Source organism: Pleurodeles waltl, chromosome 6 (assembly GCF_031143425.1).
Source record: "Pleurodeles waltl isolate 20211129_DDA chromosome 6, aPleWal1.hap1.20221129, whole genome shotgun sequence".
Taxonomy (NCBI): domain Eukaryota; kingdom Metazoa; phylum Chordata; class Amphibia; order Caudata; family Salamandridae; genus Pleurodeles; species Pleurodeles waltl.
The window spans coordinates 453,547,272-453,574,952 of record NC_090445.1 but is presented as its reverse complement, the minus strand read 5'-3'; the positions used below and the strand labels follow the sequence as shown (position 1 = coordinate 453,574,952).

General features: G+C 43.8%; 1 protein-coding gene across 1 annotated transcript in view; it reads right to left on the bottom strand.

Annotated features, from left to right (window-relative positions):
• Nucleotides 1-27,681, bottom strand: part of IKBKE (inhibitor of nuclear factor kappa B kinase subunit epsilon) — a 181,855-nt gene that overhangs the window by 43,874 nt on the left and 110,300 nt on the right. The window contains exons 13-20 of the mRNA XM_069238581.1: nt 24,892-24,993; nt 20,413-20,491; nt 16,905-17,017; nt 15,581-15,657; nt 11,014-11,053; nt 7,531-7,632; nt 6,030-6,126; nt 875-981 (exon numbers count right to left, since the gene is read on the bottom strand). Coding sequence (XP_069094682.1) covers nt 875-981; nt 6,030-6,126; nt 7,531-7,632; nt 11,014-11,053; nt 15,581-15,657; nt 16,905-17,017; nt 20,413-20,491; nt 24,892-24,993 — 717 coding nt within the window. The remainder of the gene's footprint in view (nt 1-874; nt 982-6,029; nt 6,127-7,530; nt 7,633-11,013; nt 11,054-15,580; nt 15,658-16,904; nt 17,018-20,412; nt 20,492-24,891; nt 24,994-27,681) is intronic.

Sequence of the window (27,681 nt, the reverse complement as noted above, 5' to 3'; positions counted from 1 at the left end):
TGCCCCAAGAAAACAGTGGGGATGGATACAGTCCACCAACAACTGCATGACCTTCCCTAAGAACTGGCCTCGCAGGCAGTTCTGTTACAGACTTTCTGGAGGAAACAGCCTGACAGAGTGATTAAAGATATGCTGTGCAGAATGGAAGGTTGTTAATTAGGAAAGTTTGAAATTCAACTTTTCTGGAAAGGCTAGCTGAATGCAAGCATTTGTACCGCACTAGATCACATCATGCCGTCACAATAGACAATGACAAAACATGTTCATACACAACACAATGCAGTCAAAAAGTGAGTGAGTTACTGCACAGATGAAGGCACTCGCCCCAGTTTTCCCTAAACTACTTAGGCTGTAGAATATGTAGAGGGTGCTATGTGTGTGTGACAAAGGCAGGTACAGTGATACAGTGATATGAACCTCTTTTTATTGTATCTTTGTTCTACCAATGAACACTTCCTCTTCTTGCTGCTGTGCAGCATTATGTAATGGAATGCAGAATTTGTTCAGGTGTCTGATACCATAAACAACAGCAATTTGATTCAAAATATCCTGGAGACAGATATCCGCGAGAAATACATGAGGTTAAAAGGTAAAGCTTCAGAGTAGACCACTAAAGAATATAGGTGGGTGCGAAGATGCTTCTTTGCTGTCAAATTATCCAGATTCCATCTGTGCAAAAACTGCAATATGGTATGGAATGACAAACTTTGCAACTGCAACATTCAAACAAAATGGCCGAAGGTGGTATCGTTGTAACCATAAAAATACCTCTCTCAGTACAGCAAGGAGAACATGTAGTTATAACCCAAGCTACCTCCTGATGAATAGATATACTGATCTGCCACCTTCACAACCCTGCCCGTTCCAGTCTTACTTTTGGGCCATGTCCCTGTGCATCTGGCTGAGATGAACCGGTGGAGCGGGAACAGCTGACCGCAACAAGTTCATCTGTTGAATCCGCTGAGGTAATCTGTCCAGACCCTGTAAGGAAAGACAGGCGATTACTACACAACTGAAGCATAAAGTATCAAGGGTTGACAACAACATTGGCTTGTCAAAGGCAACATACAGATTACACCACCAGGGAGCCGAAAGGAAAGCCTCGTGATATTTACATATAGTATCTGACTTTAGAAAATACTGTTATAGCTATGTGAACCACTGCTGTGTCAAACGGTTGTCTATCACCTTTAACAGTGATGATATCAGAGTGAAGCAGCTTATTTCTTTCATTAGCTAATGCTGGATTTCCAGGGCACCAATAAGGCAAAAGTTGACTTCAGGGCAAGGCTATCAGGGAGAGCTGCTGTGGGGGATGTAGCCTGAAGGCCTGAGCCTGCTGTCACCACTGTACTCCACAACCAACTCCCACTCACTATCCTTGCATACAATGATTTCAGTTTCCCATACTAGATGTATTTTAAGAAAATAAATACATGTTTATTGACACTACTGCTTAGTGATGATCACCGCAGAACCAAACTATTGTCCCCTACGCGGACTCTAATAATCGTCTCATTACAGTGTGTGTTGGTGCATAAATATCAATTACCTAACTTGCTGGTATCCCAATAAACATTCCTACTCAAGGGACAGCTCAACATAAAATGTATGAATACTTGAGCTAACCACATGTAGCGCACACTGTGAGGAAAATCACCGCTAGGTGATCATGCGCTAGCGGGCAAAAGTATTTCAGCTTAGACCATCCCTTTTTCCAAAGCGGCGCAAATGTGGAAACAGAACCACCAGCTGTCTTAAATCTACTTAACTGATTACAAAAATGGGAATTTCATCCATCCCTATTCAGCCTGACAAATTAAGTTACAGGTGCATGTATTGCACTAGTGCAGTAGTTCCTAACCTTTTAACTTCTGTGGACCCCACGCCCCCTCCCCTTTATCAGTACTGGATCCCAGGGATCCCCAGTGAGTCATTACTGGAAGCCGGGAACCCCGGCCAACACATTGTCAAACAAAATTGACAAAAAAATACACTAAACACAGAAACAAGCATTCAAACACATACACAAATGATAACACATTTTATTTAATTTGCGAACAAATATAAATAAAAAATTAATAGTAATGTTGGAGCTTTTCTAAATTAAATTGAAGCAACAGATCGCCTATACTATATCCTGTTTGATGCACCTGCACTGCTCCCACGAACCAAAATGAAGATACAAATTGAATTTTTTGCCTCCAATTTCAAATTCCTTTTACATTTACAGTACATTTTAATTTTTTCAGTTGTGCATTCATTCACTTTATTTATATACACTTGATTAATCTGTTAAAATGTACTTTTCTAAGCAGTCGTGGACCCCCTAAAAAGGCTTTGGAGACTCCGCCTCCCCCAAACCCCAGGGGACCACAGGTTCAGAACCACTGCACTGGTGAACTTATTTAAATCCTTTACTTCAAATAAAGTAAATACAAATTAAAGACAGATGAGGCAGCATGAGTAAAGAAAAATGCCTTTGTCCAGCAGCCGGCTCAAGGAATGGATGCGGATTCATTAAATGTGATGTCACACACCTCCACTTGCCCATTTGCCGCTTAAAAGCCTTTACATGGGACCTGAGGGGCTGGAGGAAGAGCAAGGAGTAGAGCGGAGGTGCTGCTGGAAGGGCAAGGAGTAGAGCTGATGGGCTGAGGTAAGGGCAAGGAGTTGAGTTGTGGGGCTGGAGGAAGGGCAAGGAGTAGAGCGGAGGTGCTGCTGGAAGGGCAAGGAGTAGAGCTGATGGGCTGAGGTAAGGGCAAGGAGTTGAGTTGTGGGGCTGGAGGAAGGGCAAGGAGTAGAGAGATTCTAGGGAAGAGCAAGAAACCGAGCTGGGAGACGAGGGAGAAGGGCAAGTGGTGGGACTGAGGGGCTAGAGGAAGGGCAGGGAGTAGAGGTTAAGGGGAAGGGCATGGGGTAGAGCTCAAGGACTGGGGAAGGCAAGGAGCAGAGCTGAGGGTGCAAAGGAAGGGCAATGAGTAGGGCTGCGGTGCTAGAAGAGTAGTAAGGAATAGAACGGGAGTGGGGTTTTCACTAAACCTCACTGTGAAAGAACACACCCACTTGGCCTGGTGTATCAGGCTCAGTGTACATTGAAACACCATTGTTCAAGGGGGCACATACTGGTAAGCAACGGCAGACCTGGTTCCTTCCTGGACACCATGGGGCCAGTGCACAGATACTGACCTGCCAGGCCAGGTTAAGCACAGGTCAGGATACCATTGCAAGTGTGCCCACTCTGGCCTTCAGCGGCAGGTCCAGTATACACTGCTTAGTGCCACTTCCCACCATGCGTAGGAAGGGCACTGGCACTTCCACACTGTACCCACAGTCGGACAGTGCCCGTGCCCCGGGTCCTAAGGCCACTCCCAGGGAATCAGTGAAACCTATGATAGGGGCCGACCCCCTAGATAGGGAGAACCCACATTGGGGTTCTTTCCTGCCTGGACATGGAACACCCTGGTGTCCCTGATCTGCCTTATGCCTACCACCCTCGCCGCCCTTCAGGGGGCAACCTAGGGGTAGCATAATGCATGCTCAGGGCTGGTCAAGGCATGACAGATGCCACGCTGGGCACAGACGCACCTCCGCCTCCACAGACATGCACTGTCAGGCCTGATACATGTGTGTCAGACTATTCTGGTTGGTGGCACACTTAGTGCAGCGCCCCATCAGAAGCCAGGGCTTTGCCTGCCCTGAGTATGTGGTGTATCTTTTTACAGGGCACTCCTGGGTACAGTTCCTCAACTGCCCACATACGTGCCCCTTCCTGGCATATGTGGAAATGTGCACGCACTTTACAGTGGCACAGTGCCCAGAGTACTAAGGCCAAGTCAACAGAGTCAGCAAAAAGCCAAGAGGAAAAAGCAAACATTTTCATGGAAATCCCCCTAACAAGTCCATGTCCAATACCCTCTGTCCTGGAACTGTTCCAGGAGGTGTTTAAGGAAGTCTTCCACTTTGTCCCATTGTGCCTCGATAGGACAGCAAGTGAATTGGCTATAATCCATTGGGAAGCTGCACACTGTTCTCATCGCCATCCTCTTGCCTGCAGCATCTATATTTTTGTTCTCCTTATCTGGAGAAGAAGTATCCAGGGTTGTGCTTGCGGGAAGAGTAGACCATCAGGGAACTGCACCCTAATATTAACAGGATCACTGGAGAAGGGTTTGAATTTATTTTCCACCCTGGGGGTGACTATATTATCATGGACAGACTTTAGAATTCCTTTTATAATAAGGAAGAAGTGGACTCAATGTGCGCTGATATGGAGAGAGTCTCCATGAGGAAATCATTTTCCTTCTGTTTTATGTGCATATCCACTTTGTGACATGTGGCTTCCCGCTGAATCACTTTGTGGTATGCAACTGTGTTATCAGGGGGAAGTGGTGAGGAAAAAGAGGAGCAGCTCTGATGAATAATGGGCTTGCCCAGGAACCCCTGGTGGGACTGCATTATAATTGTCCCATGGATCATCAGTGAATCCCTTTCCTATTGGCAGGTAATAAGTGTCAAAAGGCCTGTTGTGGCTGCGCTGCCCTGAGGAGGGGCTGAATAAGGAGACTGCTCATGAGATTCTATAGGAGGCAGCAGTGAAGGGGTGGTGGATCGGAGATGGTGTGGATTGGTATGGGGGAAGGAGTGTGACGAAGAGGAACAGGGCTGGTGGTCACATCCCTATCTCTTAGGTGGAGGTTCCTGTGGGAAAGGCTTTAGAGGAGGCTCTACCATGAAGGTAAGTTTCCTTTTGTGAGAGATTCCATCTAGCAGTGGCGAGATCCTGGTGGAGATCATACCAATGAGGGGAGGTCAACAAAGAGGCCCTGTTGCCTAGCTCTTAGTCCTGCGAGAGCGGAGCACTTCCTCGGAGTGAGGTTCTGTTGTATGTTTTTCCTGAGCCACTTGGATACTCTTGGCTCTCTGCATGCTTCTGACCCAAGGCATAGTCTTCAGCACCAGAGCGATGTGTGGCTGGTATTCGTCGGCCTCACTGAGTGAGAACAGGTTAGGGCTGGGTTCCATTGCGCAAGGGTAAGCCTTGTGGGACTGCCTTCCTCCTATGGCTGGGCAATGAGGGGGTCTTCTTCCCCAAAATGTCTGGGGTGTCGGACAGTTCCTGCTGCCACATGTTGCTGTCCATCCATCATTGTTGCATTTGGTGCCAGGGTATCTTTTTCAACCAGAAGGCGAAACACGAGAAGCAGGTGGTGGTGTCATTGTAAGGGGACCAGCAAAGGTTGCACACCTTGTGTTGATCAATCCAATGATATGTCGCATGTCATTCAGGACAGTATTGAAAAGCTGTGTATTCCATCACCTGTGTCACATTCCAGGGTGGCAATAAACCTGGAAGTATGCTGTGCCCCCAAAGGGGCTATGCCGCGAACAAAACTTCACAACAGCTAATGTCCTAGAAGTTAGAGGGGTTAAGATGAATACTTGGGCGATAAAGGAGCTTGAAAGAGCCCGACACAAGAGATCAATAATGACAGCAAGGGGACCCAACAGGCACAGGGAGAACACTGCAATTACAGAGCAAACTCAGTGCACGTCCGAACATGATGGCCAAAAAACAATCTAAATTTGTAGTCCATCTTCTGACTTGAGAGACTTCTTCCAAGTAAAAACAACTTGCAAACATCCAAGCCCAACATTAGATCACAGGAGTATGCTAAGCAACTGTATGTGCAGCCACGCATGCTATTAACATACATCCACAGCGCCTGGTCTTCAGCCAGTTGCCCCTGCACCACGTGAGGATCACAGATATACATATATAGTGCCTGACAACTGGCTTAAGGCCAGGCACTGCGGACAACCCCTGCTGCATATGGCACATGGCCTTACAAACACAGAAGGAAGAAAGAGAGGAGAGGAGTGGGACCGCAGCAATTCTGGTGGGTCTGAGTTGGTGAGAAGCATCTTGTCTCCAGCCGTTCTTGAATAACGGGGCCAGTCAGCACTAGGATCTGAATCCCCAAGCAGTGGTGTTACAGTAATAAAGAAAGTAAATTAATGACACTTACATTACTCAGGCAACCCTGGCAAGATTCCATCTCTGTGTTGCAAGCCGTAATGGTCGAGTTCACCTGTTTCAGATGCTTCCTGATATCTGAGATTGTCCTGTGGAAGAGCCAATATGGAAGTTACTGACACCTACTGCTAGTTATTATTATAGGTTGCTCTCTAAATTATTTGTATCAGGCCAGACACACAGACTGGGTACACCAGGCACATGACAGAAAAATACAAAAACCTTTGCAGTCTGGGGGACAAGTAGCCTGGAAATCACAAAGGGGCTGCTAGTGTGAGCCAATAGATGGATCCGGTGAGTTTTACCCAGAGACACGACTGGCTAAAAGTAGGTGGCATTTCCAGGTGAAATACTGGGAGAAAGTGAGGAATCAGGGGGAGGATCAGAATTACCTGTTACCTGGGCAATTCCCCATTTCTCAGGGGAACCGTAGGATCTTCCTTGAAATCCCATTAAGCTCTTCCTCCAACCTTTAGACCTACTGCTATCTCTGCGATTGATAACTTTTAGGGGAAGAGTTACCAGACCTTACAACGAGGACCTCAAAATGTGGCCACAAGCATCTGGTAGCACTAATCACCCTATACATATAGGTCAGTATTTACAAACACAAATGTAGACTGTAAAAAGTGCACTGTTTGCATCAGTAGGCATTCACGTATCCTGGAAACACTGGCCTGAGTATTAAAACCAAGGGCATTCTTTAAAATATTGCCTTTCTGACTTTCTTAAATGTGACAGTCAATCCTTCCCTTGAATATACCCTTCTTACTGTCTTATCATTTGACTGTCTGGTTGGGTGTGTGCGCTTTAAGGGCACTTCTGGGCAACCAAACACTATGCAGGAAGAAGCAGGTAGCAAATATTAGCTCAAAAGCATTCCAATACTTTAAACTAAATAACCTACTTCGTCCTTCTAACGGCTCTTTAAAGGACATAAAATGTAAGACATGAGTAATGCACACAACTATTAGGAAGCAAACAAGAAAACAATGTGTGGTGGCAAGACAAAGGTATTTTTCCGCTCAACAAGGTTTTACACATCTAATTCCCTACGAATTAAAACCCCAGAATCAACTGTCATATTTTCCCCAAAGTAACTTCTTTGAAATTGTTTCCAATTTCCATAGGTCATTTTCATCTCATTTCCCCCGTCTTTCTCTTCTCTGGCAGAAAATGGCCGCAACGGCAAGTTACTTACTCCGTTACTTTATGTGGATGCTTGAAACTAAATGAAGTATTAAATGAAACGTGCCAGAGGGAAAGACGAAGGCTGCCAAATGGTAACCGTCTGCTGTTTAAATTAGGGAAAACATTCCTGGATGATTCTGGGACTTATTTGCTGTGGGCCGTCCAATGCCCGAACACGTGCTGTGCGGACCCTCCGCTCTACCAGAGTGCCATAGTCCCTGCGAGGGAGAGGCAGGTCAGACGGTGACTGTCCTTTCAAATCTTCATCAATACAGCACTCAGCGGCCAAAAACCAACAATACCTCATCCTGTTGCTGTGGGTGGAGAGCAGGTTCTGGTACTTCTCTACACAGTCATCCTGGAAGATGGACAAAACCTTTTTCACTAAAGTTCCTAAAGTCAGCCTGAAATATATTTTGGAGGGGAAAACACGTAATGAATTAGCCATACAGAAATACAATGCTGCCAAATTGAAATTTATAGCAATAATTTACATAGCTTACACACAGCATCTTCAGTAACAGTGTTGATTTATAATTCTGTAAAGTGTTTTACTCTCTGTTTCAAAGCGCAACATGCATACAGCACAGATACAGGGAATGTTTTATCTGGTGATAATCTCACACCCCATGCAGCAAAACTGCCCTAAATTGGTGACCCCAGCTGTTGCTTAAACAGTTCGATGGATTGAGACCGTAATGAAGGGATCTAACTCAACAGACTCCTTCCTTCAATGTTCTAAATGTCGTGAAATGAGTTCTACTGGGATGTATAGTAGCAATCCGAAATATTCAAGTGCTAAGAGGCTGTTTCGTTTTAGGTTGAGCATAGCAGCGCACAAGCGCTGCTTTTCCAACATGTTGGTATCTATGTGGGCTTTTAACCACACCCATCACCATCACTCGTTCATGGGTTTGCCTTTCAAAAATCCTTTGTTATCATTGGTAAATGCTTTACGTTTGTCCCTCCTTGTGGCGGTTTTGTTACCACCTTGGCCATAAACCTTGTTACATGGATAATTGCACTTTTGACGATAACTTTGACTGGGAGCAAACTTCTTTTCCCTTTTTTCTCTCTCCTTCGCATTCACGGCGGTGCTTTGAATCGGCTCGCTTATGCCAACTTTTTTACTTTTTATTTTGTTTGTGCGGCAAGAAAATTTCATTTAGGAATTTACAACGCTAATAGCTCTAACTCAAGAAAACTCGAGACCCATTGCATTACAAATGCTTGTTTGAAATGTGCTTTAGAACACCACGCTTTCTCCCCCGCCGAATGTGATGAGCAGACCCTCGGTCCCACAGATTTTCTTTAGCCTTGGGGGCTGAAAGGAGCATGCTTAAAAGGTTGGGGGGGCTCCAGGGGCCTGTGTTACGCCCCTGATGAGGTTGGTGCTATGCTTATGAACTCGCTAGGACAGGTATGAACTCAATATCCTCTTTTCAGCCACCCTAACGTAAAGCACCCTCAGCTGAGGGGCTCATGATAAATTCACCAAGGAGACCTTCTCTGCGCTCCCTCCTAAGTCACCATCACCCTTCAGGAACGTCTGAGACTGGAGTTGTGGGACTTTCCATTTTTCTCGCTAGAGACTGATTGCCTGAGGGAAATGTCTGTGGTTTGAAATGCAGTAGGGAGGCATGAGTGACTCTGCTTTGAGAAACCCTGACCAAAGTCACAGTAAGAGCACTACCAACAGATACACTTTATTTTTATTTTTATCAGAGATACTGTTTGGGTGGCAAAGGGACTGGCCTAGATGTGGGCACAGAAAAGCAGCAAAAAATAGCAGAAGACAAGAGGAAGCCTGGCACCGCAGGGCAGCCAGGGCTGCACCATAGCAGTATTGTCGAAGAAGCAGGTGCATAGCTTGGACAGTAATATTGGGGGGCTGTGAGCTTCAGATTTCCCAACAATCATGCTGGCACATAATGTTAATACATTATACGACAAGGAGGGCACCCGAGAGTGGCTTAAGAGGCAGTGGAAAGGGAGAAGAAGCAGACTGACAGGCGTACAGGCGTACAGGCGCGGCTCCTACGCCAGCAGCATCAACTGCAAACCTTTACTACAGAACAATAATAAACTAGGTTTATTATTGTTTTGTAGTAAAATGGGCAGGGCATTAGGGATGACAAGAACTGAGGGGGGGGTGCGTCTCGGGCCGGCCAAACATACATGCACAGTAGGCTCTCTCCAGCCCAGCAACAGTTGCCGGGCTGGAGAGAGGAGGCACAGGCTCCCAGTCTGCCTGGGCGCGCCCTGGATGGGTGCTGCCAGCCAATCTGAATGCTGCTTTGACCAGCATCAGGACTGGCTGCAGGGCAGGCTGGGAGAAGAGAGGCGGCTGCAGCAGAGAAGCAGGTAAGTGATGATTTTTTTTTATTAATTCCCCCCCTCTCTTCCCCACGCCACCCACTGCACCCTCCCCCTCTCAGGCCACCCAACCCAACAAAGCCCCACGAGCCACTTCTGTAGGGGTACTAAGTGAGAGAAAGCACATTATTTTGTGAAATAATCAACATTTTTTAAGTCTTTCCAAACAGAGAGGGAGAGAGTGTGTGTGCTTTTTGTCTGTGTGTAAAACTTCCTGGTGAATTCCGACAGACGCCTTGCCATACCTGAACGAAAGCACCTGTTCCCAAATATTTATCACTAAATACATTTATTAAGGGTGTGTAGCACCCCAAACGCACCCCCTAAAGCTAAGCCCCTGCATAGAAGGACAAGGTGGCAAATGAAATATGTGGTTCCACTAAGCCCAACCAATCAGGCAGGTCAATGCATGAAAGGCCAGGGAAGGTGAGGTGTGGAGCAAGGGTTACAGCGTGGAAAACGTATTGTCTCGTCACCATTTGCCCTCTGCCCTAGAACTCCCACAGTTAGAAAGAGACATTGTTTGGAAGCCACATGCAGTTATCTGTGTTCCTTCTTCTTACTAAGGTCCTGCTCTGCCAGAAGTAACTCCTCTGCTTGTTCTTCAGACTGTTTCCCTGTGAGTCACCTGCCCTCTCATCTTCTCGACGCTCTGAATCCTTTCCTCCCACCCCTCATGACAAGACTGGTTCCTGCCGGTGTGCCTGACCAGACATACAAGGCCAACATGACAGCATCCGCCATCAGACGTGCACATGCAGATCTCATTCCCTCACACACAATGATCACAGGCGCCCTGGCCATCACACACCCACACACACTGAGTGGCACCCAGGTATGGCAGAGATGGACGTCATTGGATGTTTTGGCCTACGCCATAGATGCCAGTGTAAGATACTACTTTGGAATATAGTAATGTCATGTATCATTTTGCTATCCTTCTAAAATTGAATTTCATAGATGTGCAATTGTTATAGATGCAATTCATTTTAGTGTAGATTTTGTACAGTCTTATTTTGTGTTTGAAAATTTCACATACCTAAGCGTGTATTGTGTGTGGGTAGTGGGTGAGTTAGTATGCGGGGATAGCAGAGAAGGTGACGGTAGTAGCTTTATTTAGACATTTCCGGCCACCTTAGGTTTTGTCACGTCGCCACTATTGACCCCGTGATAGCCTCCCCGTCCCTTCAAGTTTGTTTTCAGAACATATACATATATGCAGCGTGCCAGGCATACCTCGGCCACTTTACCAAGTGAACGCAGGACACAAGTAACTATGAGCACTCTCCTCCCAGGCCCTGTATTAAAAGCACTCCCCTGCCCCCGGGGTTCATATGGCAATACAAGTAGCAGGGACCAGGCTACAGCAATGTCTATCTCTTCCACAGTCGGTTCCTATCACCACATACTTATCCAACTTCTGAATTTGCTCATCGTTGTACAGCAACCCTAAAAGGAAGAAACAGAATCTGTAAGGAGTATATATTTTGGGAGAGCTTAACACAGCCATGCGTGGAACTGGATTGCTAAAAAACATTAGACTATTTATGGAAAAGAACCGGTGATGTCATCTGAGGACAGTGAGGAAAGGGAATAGGAAATGAAATATGACGAGGAAAGGCAGCCCCAGTGCATCTACTACAGATGTGCTCACCCTGTATGATGCCTTGAATCCTGTCTTTTGAGGGTGATAAAATAAGAATCATTAAGTTGATTAAAAGCTATACATGTTATTTAGGGTGCCATTAACTCTGCGTTTTGGGAGCCTCATACCTCACTGACTAGTGATATTATCACAGTGCTTGAGGAGATTATGGTAACTGACGAATATGTTTAATCAACGTACTCCAGGAATAAATAACATTTTTGCACAAACAATATGTAAGGAATAACTAGGTAGCATACATGAAAATGAGTGGATAAGTTACTTAGGTTTCGGAGAAAAGACAGCAGCTTGCAACAAACGTCATACAAAAACTGACAAATGGAAACTAAAGGCTCCAATAACACAATACACAGACACACACCCCAACAACAAAGATAGTTACAAGAGCAACTGACAAATGGCAAACTAGAGAATGTACATACACCAGAAAGAAATAATCAAGGAAATTGTGGAAGCAGGTTCAGTTAACTTTGTAAAGGTATTCATCATGTTACTCATCTCAGATCAATCCCCACAGCATTGTCAGGAGGTCATCAACTCCACTCATAATAATGCCAACCACCTGGATACCCATAACTACAAATGTATCTGCATAAGTCGCAGCCTTGGAATAATGTCCTGCTCCATCTGAGATGAAAGCATCCAGGTATACATCAAAAACCAAACATAAAAAGGTACAAGTGCCATCCAAAGTATTTCTTAACTCTTCAAATAAAACTCAAAAATCCACGATTTCACTTTCTTGGAATTTACTTTTAGTCCAGCTCTTTTTCATGAAATCGTTTTGTTTCACAGCTTTATGAGCATCACTTTTCCCATCATGTTTTTGATGAGTTAAAACAATTTATTCTTGACAATAGTTTTCATATTCTGGTGTCGTGTTTCTTATTCCTGGAATGCCCTCGGTTACCCACATTTTTATATAACAAAAACAAACTGCACAGGGGACAAATAGAAATCATTGTCAATCACACGACCACCAAGAAAGTGAATACCTAGCAAACACTAATAGACAATGATGCTCATAGAACTGGCACTCATCACGCCACCTAAAAGTACCAAAAATGTGAAAGAGTAAAAATGATAGAATATATTTTTTTAAAACCTTAAAGGTGTACAAATAAGCACAAAACCTGCCCTATCAGCCAGTTCAAGGATTGTGAGAAGGAGACTAATTCTTTACACAGACCCTCCGCGTTTTGCATATATTACCTCCGAGCACAGATGAAGGTTAGCAGCTGTTACATTCCAGCTGTAACAGTGACAATGTGATATATTTGATCGAATGTCCATGTGGTTTGCGTTACATTGGGATGACCACTAGAAAGGTCCGAATCAGAATCGCAGAACAAAGAAGCACCATTCGGTGCAAGAGAGCAGCCGCCAAACTCACCTCTCACTTCTTTGAAAAAAAATCACACTGACATGTCTTGGATAGTGAATGAGAAAATAGGCTAAAAGATGCAGGCCACATCAAGACTCCTTGAGAAAGGACAAACGTGAGTGTATGGGCTTCGCACCAGTAGAATAGGGCTCGACGATGACATACCTTGGAAACTACTTAACGTCAGATGGGCTCCACTGCCCACAGGGTATTTATGCTCACAAGAAGTAATGACTAGTAAGCTATATGAATTAACTCCCTAGCAAGGCGGGTATGCAGTTCTCCTTCTGAAGACAGTCTCTTTTTTGTCAATAGTTTCCCTCCTTATTTCATTAGTAATTCTGTATTTTCATGCATTACTTTTTGACGATGGTGGACCCCTTACAAGTGCACGGCTCGCGAAGGACAGGGGTGTACGAGACTGTCTCTCCGCAATTTACACTCACATTATCATACTGGTCCCACATCAACATCTCACAAAGAGAGCATTGACACTCTCAGTTAAACCTTTCTGTAACCACATGTACATGGCCCCCGAAGGACAGCAGCATATGAGCCCGTCGCCCAGTTACCTATATCTTCACATTCACATGATCACGGTGGTCTGTAATGTCCACATCAACATCTCACAAAGAGAGCATTGACATGTTTACCTAAACCTCTCAACAACCAGAGCAGGCCTTGTCCCCCTCCAAGTTGAGCAGTGTCAGTGCCCGTCTCTCAAACAATTGTTTATTCTTATGTTTATTTTTGTGTTTGGTTGATTTGATTCCATTTAACCGACAAATTGTTGCAAGGAACTTAAAGATACCAAACAGTATTTTCATAAGTGTTTGGACACATGTTTACCCACAACTGGAGTTAATACAGTCACTTCTTTAATCGCTTGGATGTGAAGGCTTGCTAATTCAGTTGAGAGTTCCTCACCTTCAAATATAGCCTCGGACAGATTGCCAGGGCTCTACATAATTTTTTGACATTACAAGCAGACACAAGACAGGAATGGACCACATTTGCCACCATTCCTGGAGGCCGTGAATGACGTGGGAGATGTGCAACGCGTCACACCACACAACGGTGACCAGCTTCAGCTGGACATAGCAAGGCTGCATAAATGAGGTCCCGATCCTGTTCTCGTGGCATGAAGGTGATGCAGGACCTAGTATAAATACAGGCGGAATTCCGACCTTTGATGACGTGAGCTAAGGGACTTATTTCCCCGACTATAACAGCGGGCAAGATGTTTGTTAATGTACTAGTTGTTCCTGGCATTGATCTCATTAATGTGTGTGTTTGTTGGGTTCTGTGTTTGGTGCAATACATAACAGTTGCAATTGCCACATGGGCAACACAGTGTGTGACTACAAGACAAAACCTCTTCCCACACCCCGTTGGGGTCTGACAGTAGACCCTTGCGGGTTACATACAGCAGGTGTCCTCTTCTCTGGTCTCTTCTTAGTGCACTGAGCTATGGGTGGTGGTGCCCAGGCTTAAGACAATACATCAGGCCTGGAGCCCAGGCTTAAGAAAATATAATTGGCCTGGCAGACTACGAATAAGTCAATTCAGAGAAACACAAAGGTTGTGGTTTCTTGCATGAGCACATGGTGTGTTGTTTTCACTAATGCACTCCGATTATTTGTGCACATTTGTTTTTTAATTTACAGGTACCACTAGTCTGTGATCTGGGTACCGTACATTGTTCAGGTGAGTATAGTACTCACCTTGCAGGCCTAAGAAGATGCATGTGGTTGTGGAACGTAACTCACAAGTCATTGTCGGGGTATGTGACAGTATTTGTAACCTCATCATGGTTAATGCCCTGGACCATTATATGACCGTAGAGTAGGGCAGAAACACGTTGACATAGAAAGAGTCATATGACCAGTAATATCCTTCACTGGACCTTGTTACTGGTTTTAGTTTGTGTTCATCCACCCAACTAATAAAGGGATAGCTGGGCGTGGATAAGACATTTTTATTACAAATAGCGTCCCTCGGTCACCATAATATACAAAGACTTCCCTGGAATACGGTTGAGCCCACCCTGGCTTTTAATCGGTGAACCCGATTAAACATACCACTACTGAAGTGGGTGAGGGTAATTTATTTTCAAAAGGAGCATGATTTTTCACCTGAGTGATAAACACTGACTAGGTGCACTTAAGCTAGTGTTAGGCGAGGGACACCCAATATTGATGTGTTGCAGTTAAGTTCTAGGAGAACGTATTCCTTTCGGCCTCCATTATAGAGAAAAGCCATAGCATACTCCTGCTTCCATGAACATTATTTGGTCTATCAACTCTTGTGCAATTTGTGGTCCAACTGTTCCCCGATACTGCACACCCGACGTAGGGGAGTGAGCCCTGTTCCATATAAGTCCCAAAGCTGGGAACAACATGCCCTTCTCCCTAAGGGCTCCACTGAACTGCCAGCAAATCAGAAAAAAAAGCCCTGATACTTTTCTTGCTTGCTGACTAGTTTCCATCTGGGCCCATTTAATCAGCCGCTTGCTCGGGGAAAGTCTTCATCCTTCTTACCGATTTGGCTGTTTGTTGTTTTTAATCCACCCTGGTCAATGCCAACCTGCCTTAGGGTGGAAATGTGCTTTATAAATATATAAATAAAAAAAATAAGCAGTTCTTCTTGTAACATTGGCCCACTGTATGGTAACACGATTTTGAGGGGTTTGGCAGATAAAATGAAATTGGGAACGACACATCCTAATGAGTGAGTGATGAGTAGTCTCATCATAGACAAATACATCTGTTCACGATCACAAGTGGTGTCGACAAGGGCCTGCAGCGTCTAAAGAAATGTGTCAATAAGCAATTCAAAAATATATACAAATTAAAATGTATTCTGAATTCCTGAAAGGGTGTTTGGGGAGCAATACTCTCAGAGAGAAACAAAAGGAAGTACTCACGGGGAAGCTGCCGAGTCCTCCTGAATTGCTTCAGTATGAGCTGCATCCTCTCCAGACAGTTCTCAATGCGTTGGACACTGTGAACAAGAACAAAAAACACATACTCAACCAGATTTATTTTGCTGTTGATTCTATGCAAAGGATGACCTACCACTTTGTTCTGTTCTACAATGTAGGGATGTATTAAATTAGAAATAATGGAAAATACATTGTTTCTGTTTTAAGGGGGAACGCTACCCTTTAGTCACAAAAGCAGCAGTCGTGAGCCTGCACTTCAGACCTGTATGCTCTGGGAGTTCTAGTGTCCGTTCCAGATTGAACCAACAGACCACAAACAAAGGGGAAGTCGTGATTTGGGAACCTTGCGAAGCAGAGCCACATGGATACCCCTTGGAAGTGATAAAGAAAGAGGCCTCTCTAGAGCAGTGGTTCCCAACCTGTGGTCCGGGGACCCCTAGGGATCCGCGAGGCCTCCTCAGGGGGTCCGTGACTGCTTAGAAAACTTAATAATATTAACAGATTAGTTCCCCAGCTTTTAGCAATGACTCTGTAGGGGGGGCCTGGATTCCAATAATGATTCCTATAACCGGGAATCCTTTACCACATTTGTAAATTATTGAGAAGCAATAACCTCCAAAATATAGTATCTGTATCCAGCTCAGCAACCACAGCACAATACTCTAAAAGAAGGAAACACTCTGTGGCTTTTTCAGTCCTTTCAGCGAATTCCAGTTTGCTCCAGTTCAGGAATTCTTCCCTTTACTGTATATCATTTTCTCCTAAAGAAGTCTCTAGATAAGTAACCAGACCTTGTCAAACTAGTGAAGACACCGAAACCCTACAAAAGCACTGCTTGGCACAACTGGCTGATTTATTATGTGAAAAAAAAAAGTTATGAATACCGGGAGTTCATTAAAAAATTTACATTATTAGCCAGTAAACCGTACCATACCCGGGCCAGATGGCCGGGGCATACGCACTAATATCAATCAAATGGAATTAAGGAATCTGCTCACAGATTGAACTTGGCAAACCACTTAGAGAGTTGTTTTATATGTTAAATATGACGCTATTTTTCTTTATGAAATATATTTGTCCATTATTTTGTTCACGTCATTTGTCAAAATGAAGTTATTTTGTCCTACGAAAGAGGGTTTTCTCAATACATCTGGAAGAAAGACAGAAGGGGTTCGAAATAAGTAAGCTATCCCTTAGAGATAATAGAAAGATTTATTTTGTGATCTCTCATATTTATAATATTCTGTGGAGCCTTTGATTTTTAAAAGTTGCTCTATGATGGCCCATGATGCGCACTGGTACAAACCTCTGATCCTCGTGCACCTCATGCCTGCACCTCATAAGGTCCTCGTCAATGGATTCCAACACTGCTTGCTTTTCAGAAATGCTGGATGAGCAGCTGGAGAGGCTGTCGCTGATCTGGGAAAGGGAGAAAAAAACTGGGTTGACAGGGCATTCTGGATCATCAGTCAGGTGGGAAAAAGAAAGTGAGTGTGTGAGTGCGCATGTCATATCCATCATCACCATCCGTAAGACTACAAACCAACTCTGGTGGATTTACTTTGTCTTTGCAGAGAGCAAAGGCTCAATACACAATACATCTCAGGACTCATCCTCTGAAGTGCAAAAATGGTTGCAAGTTGAGTAGATAAATACAATATCCATTCTAATAAGGCTACTTCTAAGGATAACCCAGCTTGCTTCCTCCAGCATAAAACCAACTCACTGCTTCAAGATACTGAGGTGACAGGTGAGTGATTCACAAACTCGTCTAATCCTACACCTTGCAGTACCCTGAGGGCAAAATTAGAATAAAAACATCCACAATATAAAGTGCAACTGATGAGACACTCACCTTCCGGCATGGTTTCCCCACATTTTATGTAAATGGATTTACTGCCATGTATGCATAAGCACAAGTCATTGTCTCCTCTGCCAAGAAATTGGGTCCCAGTGAATTATGCAGAACTTGTCCCGGTGTAATTCTCCTACTCCGGGATGCTTACAGTATCACTTGCACATTGTCTTCTTTCTGTCCAGAGCAGCAATGTGCAGGCGGATGATGTCTAACATTTTAGATTCCAAAGTCCAAAGTTAAAGGGTCATCGGGCCTCCTCTTGTTCCAGTTTAATCCTGTCTGGAAGCTATTTGGAGCCTCACACCCAAATTGCAATGCCAAGGAGAGGAAACTAAGGCACACAGCTTGTTATCACTTCATCACACCTCACAAGTACTTAAGAGAAACTAGGATTTGGAAAGAAGCATTTAACTTTGTTCAACACCTGTACATATAAGAGATATGCATGCATTCTAAGAATGCCTGATGTGTCAGTCTGTACAAGTATTTATACAAATAATTTAAATACCACTATTTTTTTGTTTCTTTTCTAGCACTACTCATTCCTACATCTAGCACTACTGATGCTTTACATCACACACACACACGCACACAATACATTGACAATAAATCATACAAGTGTGTATATCAATGCACAGGATTGTTACATGAGAATCCATTGTCGTGATGACAGATGGCTAACAGTTCATCTCCATGCAGATGATAACCAGTATAGGAAGGTAGATCCTATACCCATCAAAATAAAAGATACCAAATGCGTGGGACTTTTTAAGTGGTTCGTTTCCCGCGTTAGTGATTCAATGATGTAAAAGGTCTCAGTAATTACTCACTTCTTGTGGTTAAACATCCGGTGGCAATAAAACATCGACCATAATTCCTGAATTAATATATGTGTAGAGTAACAACTTACAACAGTGTCTTTCATACTGAGTATTGTTTGCTATGCTCAGAATACCAAATAAAGGACACACTTTTTGTGCTAATGGTCAAAGTATACGAAAGTTGTCAGTATACAGAATGGTGGTATGTTAAATAGGTAAATACATTTTATGGTTTTGATATTCAAAATTATAGTTACTAGCATTTATGATGCAAACCATGAACATTGCTTTGTTCTTGGTGCCAAGTTTAATGTTAGTGGCTTGTCTAATGTAGTTAGTCAGACACCAGACTTCGTCCATATTTGGGCTGTTAAATTCCTTCAAACAGGGAACTCAAGTCACAGGCTTGGGTATATAATGATCCCAAATGTACCTATGATATACATTCTGAGCATATGTGCAAGGTCTTAAGATCGGATGTCACTTCTTGTGACGTTACTTTCTATTAAGTGATGCCTCTTTTTGTGATGTCACTTCCTGTGATGCCAAGTGTGATGTCATACACTGTGATGTCACATGCATACTGCCTAATTGGTTAGTACCCCACTTTTTTCCATTTAGTACTTGTGTCACGCGTATTTGACTGTGCACTGTGGGGTGCTAACCCCACCCAAGTGCAAGCGGTCTGCACGTGAAGATCATTGCTTAGAATCAAGAGGCACTGCAGTGAGGGTGTTGGTTTCTAAATCTGACTTGACCCCCTTCCTGTAACCTTTATTCAACCTTGGTATGCAGACTACACTAGACCGCCACTTACTATGGATCCCAATCAGGTCCGCTGCCGTTTGTGACTGCTACTTACATTTTTAGGCATCTGTAGTCGCCTGCTGAACGTAATTTTATTCCGTCCTTGCATAATGACTGAAGTAAATGCAAACATTCCCTCTACCAGAGACACATTTGACAGCACAAAACCTTCCTTTCTAGAACTGGAATGTCTTGCTACATGGTCTTTATTATTCAGCTGCCACTGGTTCTAAAGAAAAAGAAAGACCGCGCCAATTCCATTCAAGCCAGTGACAGTATATATCGCTTGCTGGGTTACTGTCAGAGGCAGGCAGCTAGTGCACTAGAGACCTCTAGTGGGCAGTGATGGTAAAACAGTAGCCTGGCCACAAGACAGAAAAGATTGAAATGTAATGATGGCTCTTAAGTATCAATGTGCCAGATATACAACACCGTTTAGCATTTCTTAAAGGTCCGTTAAATGCTAAACGGGCTTTTCAGATGCATAAAGCCTGTTAGGGAACCACAAACTGCGAATTCTACCCAGTGGAAATCGCAATTTGCGATCCTCTTAATAGGAAATTGCAAATTGGGATTAACTATTTGTGAATCCTATTCAGATGTGCAAATCATTTCCTAAATATGAAATGGGCATTTAGAAAAATGCAATTACCATTGACTTCCAGTGCCCAAAGATGCTTTTTTAAAGTGCAGTAGAGCACACACATGCCTCTAGGGCATATGTGTGCTGTACATGTGCACCACTATTTTTAGGGTACATTATTGGGGGCCTTTTGCCCATAGCCATCTTTGGTTTTGCATTTCCTAAATAGCGACTCCATAGAAATTGCTATTTTAGATATGCAAAAGAAGCCCATTGTAACAAATGGAAAGGGATTTCTTAATTGCAATTCCTACTTTGCAGTTATCGCTATTAGGAAATTGGTATTTTGATACATATCATTTTGCATTTCCAAAATAGCGAATTGTATGGAGTAGCTATTTAGGAAATGCAAAATTGCACCTACGTACATCTGGCCCAATATAGGTTGATTCATATGGAGCGTGGAAGGACGGACAGACAGAAAGGAGACTCGACGGGTATGGAAAAGAAACTGCACTGACAGTGTGTGAGAGAGAAGGTAAGAGAAAAGAAGGGGGCATGGAGAAATAGGCTGCCGGGGTAAGCTTCTCAGTGATAGTTTGACTAGCCAGCACTTTTAAAGTCCAGCTTTCTAACCTCACACTATTTGGGTTGATGCTGCAACACTAGGGTTACCGTTCAAACAATGCAAAGAAAAGTGCCAGAGAAGGGAGCCTAAAGTAACCAGGCCCGAGGTCCAACTCACCATCTGCAGCTTCCGTGTCACACTAGCTTTCTCATTCAGCTCCGGGACTGAGTCTGACCCACCAAAGAGTGAGTTATACCTGAAGATTACAAACACCGAGTTATAGAGCCTGTGCACAAAAAAACTGCTAGACAAGGCACTTAAACGCCGCTGTGGACCCTCTGTAACCACAACCATTCATTCACAAGCAAGGATGAATACACGTGTAACAAACACGGGCGCCCTTGACAAACATGGTGCTGTAATCGCCAAGCGAAGGGTTTAAATCAGATATCTCTTCCGTGGATGACACCTTTATTTATAGTAAATTATGGTCATTACAGGAATTTACAGTGATTACCAGGACTGGTCCAGGAAATCTACGATAATCCAGGAACATACTGTATATCAAATTGAAAAATATTCGCACAAAATGTCCGCTGTGTGAAATAATCTGCAGGAGTAAATTAGAAAAATGTGGAGTTGCACATGAAATTCACCCTCACCCACACACAAAGGGACGATATTTTCTCTACCACGCCCACTGAAGACCAACAATCCTTTCCCTGGCTCCTAAATATCAAATGTTGTCTTGGCACATGCGCTCTATGAACGCACAATTACACCAGTCCTGATTGTGCGAGTCAGGATGTCGTTTCTACATTCGTACGTTGTCATTGTTAGGCACCATTGTGACATGCAGGTGCGCTCAATTTGTGCGAATTGGACCGGCAGCGAGACCTGTCTTTTCCAAACACACATCTATGTCAGTCTTTCACAAACACGCAGTTAAACCAGCAATTCACATGCAGTTACATCTGCTGAGCACTTCGAAGGGTTTTACGTGCTGTTCGTGAACCTAGCTATTTGTGCCACTGTTAACTAGTGCTTTACTTGCAGTTCACAGAAAATTATAACTGATATTATTCACACACACGCATTTATACCTGTTGCTCAAAAACATAAGATTAGACCTGTAACCCACAAGTATATATGTTTGCACTCACAAATACACAGTAATACATTTTATCAATGAGTGTCATTCAAAAACAGCACTAGAAATGGTCCAAATGTATCCGATATGAATGCAGCAGATAATATCTTTATGCTTCTTCCCAGACACTCTGAGGGTAGAGCCAAGCTCCTATGGGTTTGCACGTCTGTCTGTGTCAACATGTTTCGATCTTCTGTTTCCAGTCATAAGCCTCTCCCTGGTGCATGCACATCTATGTGGTGTACTCTGGACAGCGGTGAGGTGCTCTACCCGGATGGAGTTCCAGTGCGCACATCTATAATAGTCTGCCATGTGTTTATCTGTGCACACCATTGGCTGGTGTCCTGGATTTCTAAGGCTTGCTCTAATGTTTTTGAGTGGGGGCTCCTTCTGGGCTATGGTGTGCTAGAAACAAACCTTGACCGTATTTGTGCAGTATCTGCTTTTTGTTCCATGGGTGCCTAGTGGTTCAGCGAGACTGTCACTTTTACTCAGACAAAGCACTATTGTGACTATCTTTTTCTATGTGTTTAATAACAATATGGACCGTCCTAATTATGATCGGAACCAATTAGTGTGGCAATATTTTGTACATGCTGTATCCTAACAGAGCTCGCTCCACAGGTTATTAGGCACTTCACTCAAAGCCGCCAATGGGGATTGAAAGTCTGTTAATGATGGATGTCACAGGGTTATGGTGGGCTGCATCATCACCACTCTAGTACTGCTGCATGTTGGGTTTTACTACGACTGACGTTTGTGAAATGAGGGAGGGGGGCACACATGGATGGGGTGCATGTATTGCTATATTACGAGGACGGCTGGTCTGGACATAGAAAGGATTTAGCCACACTTCCAAACAAGTAGATTTGATAGACTCCTGCAGAAAAAGGCAACAATGGCTCAAAAACCTTGACTTGCTCTCTGGCAGAAGGCTGAGAAGCATATTTGCCCCTGAAGAAAGGCAAGTGCAAATACTGTGAAATAATTAAACTGAGCAAGAGAAGTGAACAAAAATAGCATAAAGATAAAATCCAACAATCTAAGGAAAAAATGAATAGAAGTTGTAGAATTCCTCTTAGTCAGTTTGATAGCTAAAGCGGATATTCAGGGATGCTGCATCGAACAAGGATACAAACATGGTTGAACCTCATATTAACAATTCACTATTGCATTCAAACAGATGGGTGAAATGGACCTATCACAAGAGCCAAAACCGCCAAGTGAGTAGTGGTGAAGCTGGTACCTTCAATGAATAATATGTATTTAAACAAATGTGTGCAGAGCATCCTAGAATACATTGCCCAATTCCATAACCCTGAAACAAAGGTGAGCTTGCATCTAGACGCTGGGAAATATATTCTGCTCCCTGAACTGAAGGGCAACATCTTCAGAACTTGCTATCTTTCCCTTGCATACATTTGGGAATATGGCAAAAGAAAGTTATCTTGTTGGACCTTGCATTCTCTCTTCATGTGGATCACTGTCTAACACAGGAATACTTAATTTTCCCTACAAGAAGCAACTTTCATTGGTGGTTTGGTTCCTGGCACAGATCATGACGGCTGTCGTGGTTTTCCTCAGGAGCTCCACTTAGCTTCACTAACCATCATAATGGCTGCCTGTCCCACAAACCTACTTTTCCCTTCATTTTGGCTGCCAAGCATATGATCTTAAACTTTTCTCTACCCTCCAACCACCACCACCAGCATCATCATCATACACTGCTGCCTAGATAGGTTTGCGACTACTGAAATCCCACTCCATATATACATATAGTGCCTCAGCACAGAAGGCATAGGTCACCTGATGCATGTCCATAAATAGAGCGAGGAAAGGGGCTCTCCTCCCATTGCTTACCAACTACTCCTTTGTTGTCAAGGGATATTTCCCAGTAATGGCTCTAGGGGTGTTTGCAAAGTTGTCATGACATTGTCAGTACTTTCATTTTCAGACTTCATGAGATATGGCGGAACCAGTCTCATATTATCACCTCATGCTTCTGAGCCTCTTCATCTTCAGTCTCATATCACCCCCTCCAGGTCTAGGGGTCATTATACAATGAAAACCTCTCGTTTTTGTGATTATTGCTCTTACAGATTCCATTCCACTTCTTAATGCTCTGTTCAAAGGGTTTGATGTTTAACAATGCAACAGCTTGTTCACTTATTTCTGGTTTGTCTCCAATTTGCCATTGCTTAGTATTCAAAACTCCAACTAATAATTTAGTTATAGCTGAAGAAATGAACAGGCTACTGAATGTCTTGTGACCCATACTATGCTGAATACTTTGCATGTGTTTTTTTAACAGCTCAGGACACAATACACCTGTTGGGCCATCCAGAACTCAGTGCAGATCTCCAGAAGTAGACCCAGACCTGCAAACAATCCTTCAGATGTGGCCTCAGAAACGGAATGAAGAACTAAAAGATGAGGCCCCAACATTATACACTGTACTCAAGTAATAGCGTTTCAATGATATGTAAGGATACTACTGACTTGAGTTTTAGGTCAGGACTACCAGGGTTGAAAAGGACCTGTTGTCAGCCTACCAAGATCTTATAGTGGGTTTATAGCCTATCCAATGTTTACCATTGGGTGGCTTTATTGTCACTCGTATGCTTGCTTGTTGTTTGGTGGCTTGTCTTGTGTGTGTACCTACCCTAGAGGCAAGTCTTTATACTTGTGTCTTTCCACTTCTCACTTTAATGGAACTACTTTTTCGTTTTGCTTAAGCACTCCACGAGTGGGCATGTGTTTATCAGGCATCTCCCTCGTATGCTTCTCTTGCCCCTGCTAGTCTATGTTGCTCTCTTTAGCCCTGTTTTTCTCCCCTAAACTCTCTCTCATTTCTTTTTGCTTAAGCACTCCACAAGGGCATGCGATTTTCAACTGTCTCACTTGTGTGGTTCTCTCCCTCGCCCCACTTCATGTTGCTCTGTCTCGTTAGTGGGCGTCTGTGGTGCCCTCTCCCACTTGTGTTTCTACCACCCTGCACTTCATGTGCTGCTTTTCCCTTCCTACTCCCACCTGCTCCCTCATTACCCTCCCAACGCCCCTAGTTCCTTTTTTTATTATATTTTTTTAATTTACTGATCCACTTCTGATGCAGCAACTGCCATCTTGGATTGGTCAATAAATCATTATAGCAAGTGGCGGCCACGTTATTCCATTGGTGCACGCACACATTCTAATGCATGTGCGGGTAAGTGAGAAGATGCAATCACACCACTTTTTATATACTGATGTTGCTGCACAGTGCCCCGACTCTATACAGCACCCTAAAAAGATAAAGGCAAAGACAAATAGGTCCCAAAGGGATGACACAGTGGCTTTGCCAATGTTTGGTTCTTCTTTCTTATTCTCTTTTAATCACCTCAGCAACACTCTGGGTATTTGCCTTAAGCCAACACTTGTGTCCGACAGAAACCCCATGTATTTGCCTTATGTTATCAGTTGTGTCCGACAGGAACCCCATTGCTATAAACAGTCTACGGAATACTTACAATGTAAGAGTGGTCATCTCTACGTTCTGCAGACAACTAAGCATGGCAATGGCGGATCTCCTTCTCTCCGAAGCACTGGCACACTCGGCCTTCAGGCGCTCACTGTGCAAAGAGAGAAAGAAATCTGTGAAAGTGCAAAGTGTCTACTGAGGAAAACCGAAGTGGATACCATGCTGTTCATAAAAATCTTTCAGGAAACCTCGAATACCACAAACACGTAAACACCATACATGTCTAAACTAAAATATCCTTGACAGATTGCAGCTGAGAATTCTAGTGGGATGGTAGAGCGTTGCAGGGCAGAGTGTAGGGTCATGGTAAGCTGAAGGTGGGTATTTCAGAAGTTAGGCGGTATTGGGTTCTCCATGAACAATCGAGTGACCGGTGCATGGCGGAGGCAGGAGGCAGGTATCAGACATTTATTAAGAGTGTCAGGGGGAGGTGGCCAATGGGACTCAGGCTAAACAAGTACAGAAGAGTTGGCACTGGGTCAGAAATTAAGGCAAGTAGGTCAGAGGTACTTAGTTCAGAGCTCCTGCTGCCCTATCACTGCCCTGATTCCTCAGTAGCATACCTGCAAATATCATGTATGTTTCTGCGGACTCTCGTCTACAGCTAGACACTGTGTTTTCCTATGTGTTCCTCATGCAAATGTCTCCCTGCTGATGGCCTGAGTTTTCATTGCTTTCTCAAACTTTCTCTTGTACTTTATTCTGCAGCCAGTGCAGATGCTTCATTAGTAATCTCACAAACATAGTGTGTGTCTTTCTTGAACCCTGGAGTTGTCCTTTGGTTTCGTCTGGTGTTCTGTTAGTCCAGTGCCTGGCATTTCAGCTTATGCATATGTGAACAATAACCCGGTTCGTCCTTACTCTGGCTCTGACACGTTTGGTCTTGTGAAGTTACATACATTGATTTGAGTCACTCTAAAGTGCCACTGAATCTATACTACTATACTTTCTTCCTGCCACTCTTCCCTCTCAGGATCGGTTGCACCAGCCACCAGTGAAAAAGACCTCAACGCACAGTGCTTCTGAGAGCTTATTCCCCAAATTAGCTCTTCCAGTCCTTTCCTTAACAAAGATACCACATTTTAACTCCTTTGTACTTTTCCATTTAGCATACAGTTTATTCACGGTTTATAAAAACCACAAACTGATTGCCTTGTAAAACGTACGTGATCACATTAAAAAAAAAAATCACATGGTAATGCCCAGAATTAATACCTTGCTTCCAAGAAATAACGTGACAATGCCTCATATCAAAATATCACTAAAACATTCACAATAAACAAAGATTTCATTTTATACTTATTTTTTTATTTGTGTATTTTGTTTTTAGCAACAATACTGATCGTATTTGCACTTGAGGGCGGTCATCTCAGTTCCTTGCGTTCATTGTTACAGTATAACACATAACAGTTAATATCAAGACAATCCACATTTCGCCTGATCATTTGTCGTCAACTATACCTCTTGGGCGGCGGGGATGTTCATTTGTTACTCCACTTTCAGTTTCTACTAATGTCAGGAATCTATTATCTAACAATATACACTCACAGTTAAGGGTTACCTGTGCAGCGTGCCGTGCACTGCCGGTTTGCTGCCTCCATGTCTGGCCATCAAGGGACTGTAGCAGGAGGGATTAGCTTTAGTGATATGTTCGAAGGGCTCAGTGAAGTGTAGCTCGGTCCATTGTTGGGTGTCACAATATCATGGAGGTCTGTCATTGTTCTTATGAGTTGTCATAGTCAGTAGGCTATCCCAACTTGTTGTCCCTGGATGCCCTGCCTACTGTTTAACCTGTGAAAAGATAGCCTCACGGCCATTTAGCAATTTATGCTGATTTTCTGTCAACTTTTTCATAAGGGGCAACGCTAGGTCTATGAATCTGCTCTCTAGTTTAGCCTTCTTCAACCCTGCTGCCCAGCAGGGCATAAATTGCTAAATGGCCGTGAGGCTATCTTTTCACAGGTTACACAGTAGGCAGGGCATCCAGGGACAACAAGTTGCCCCAGCAGGCAGGTTATAGGGCTGTGTAGGTCAGGTCCACTCACAACCATAATCACCCAAACCTCGTCAATTACCCAGTACTTAGTTACCTCAGATCAGGACCAGAACACAATGGTTGAAACCATGTTCAAGCACACTCCTTTCCGGTCACAGTAGGTACAAGTGTCCGGTGTTCTAGCGCTCATCTACTTCTGTATTTGAGTATGCTCTATGAAGCATGTTAAATTGGATGAATTTAATTTCAGCATTTGTTGATACACTTAGAGGGAAGGCTTTAAAGTAGCCCATTCTGTATTTCTTTGTTCCCCAGGCTTGAGTCCCATCAATGTCCCAGTGCTGGCAGATCAATTACCCCCATCATCAGTGTAACATGGTATATGTTTGCCATGCCATTGCCATGTGTAAAGAGTGTATGAAGTACCACATGTGAAGGGGGTTGAAGTGTGGTGCTCTACACAGATGTTTAATCAGTCAGATAGGCCATCCACACATTAGAAACTGGCCTGCCAGTACCAAACTAGACCGACACAACTCATGACATCTCTCTAATGTGCCATCTCCATAAAGGTCTCCTCATTTTAGCATGTTAGTCCTGCTCCACTCTTCTGCGGTGTAGTGTAGGAAGCTTTTGACAACTATTTAAATAAATAGTGCAGCCCAATAGGAGTTCAGAGAAATATGCTTCTCAGTGCTGGAGTGCACGAGGCACCGGCCCAACTGCATCTAGCCGTGTAGAACAGTCTTTGGCATGTTATTGGCTTGTTTTGTGCCCAATGTT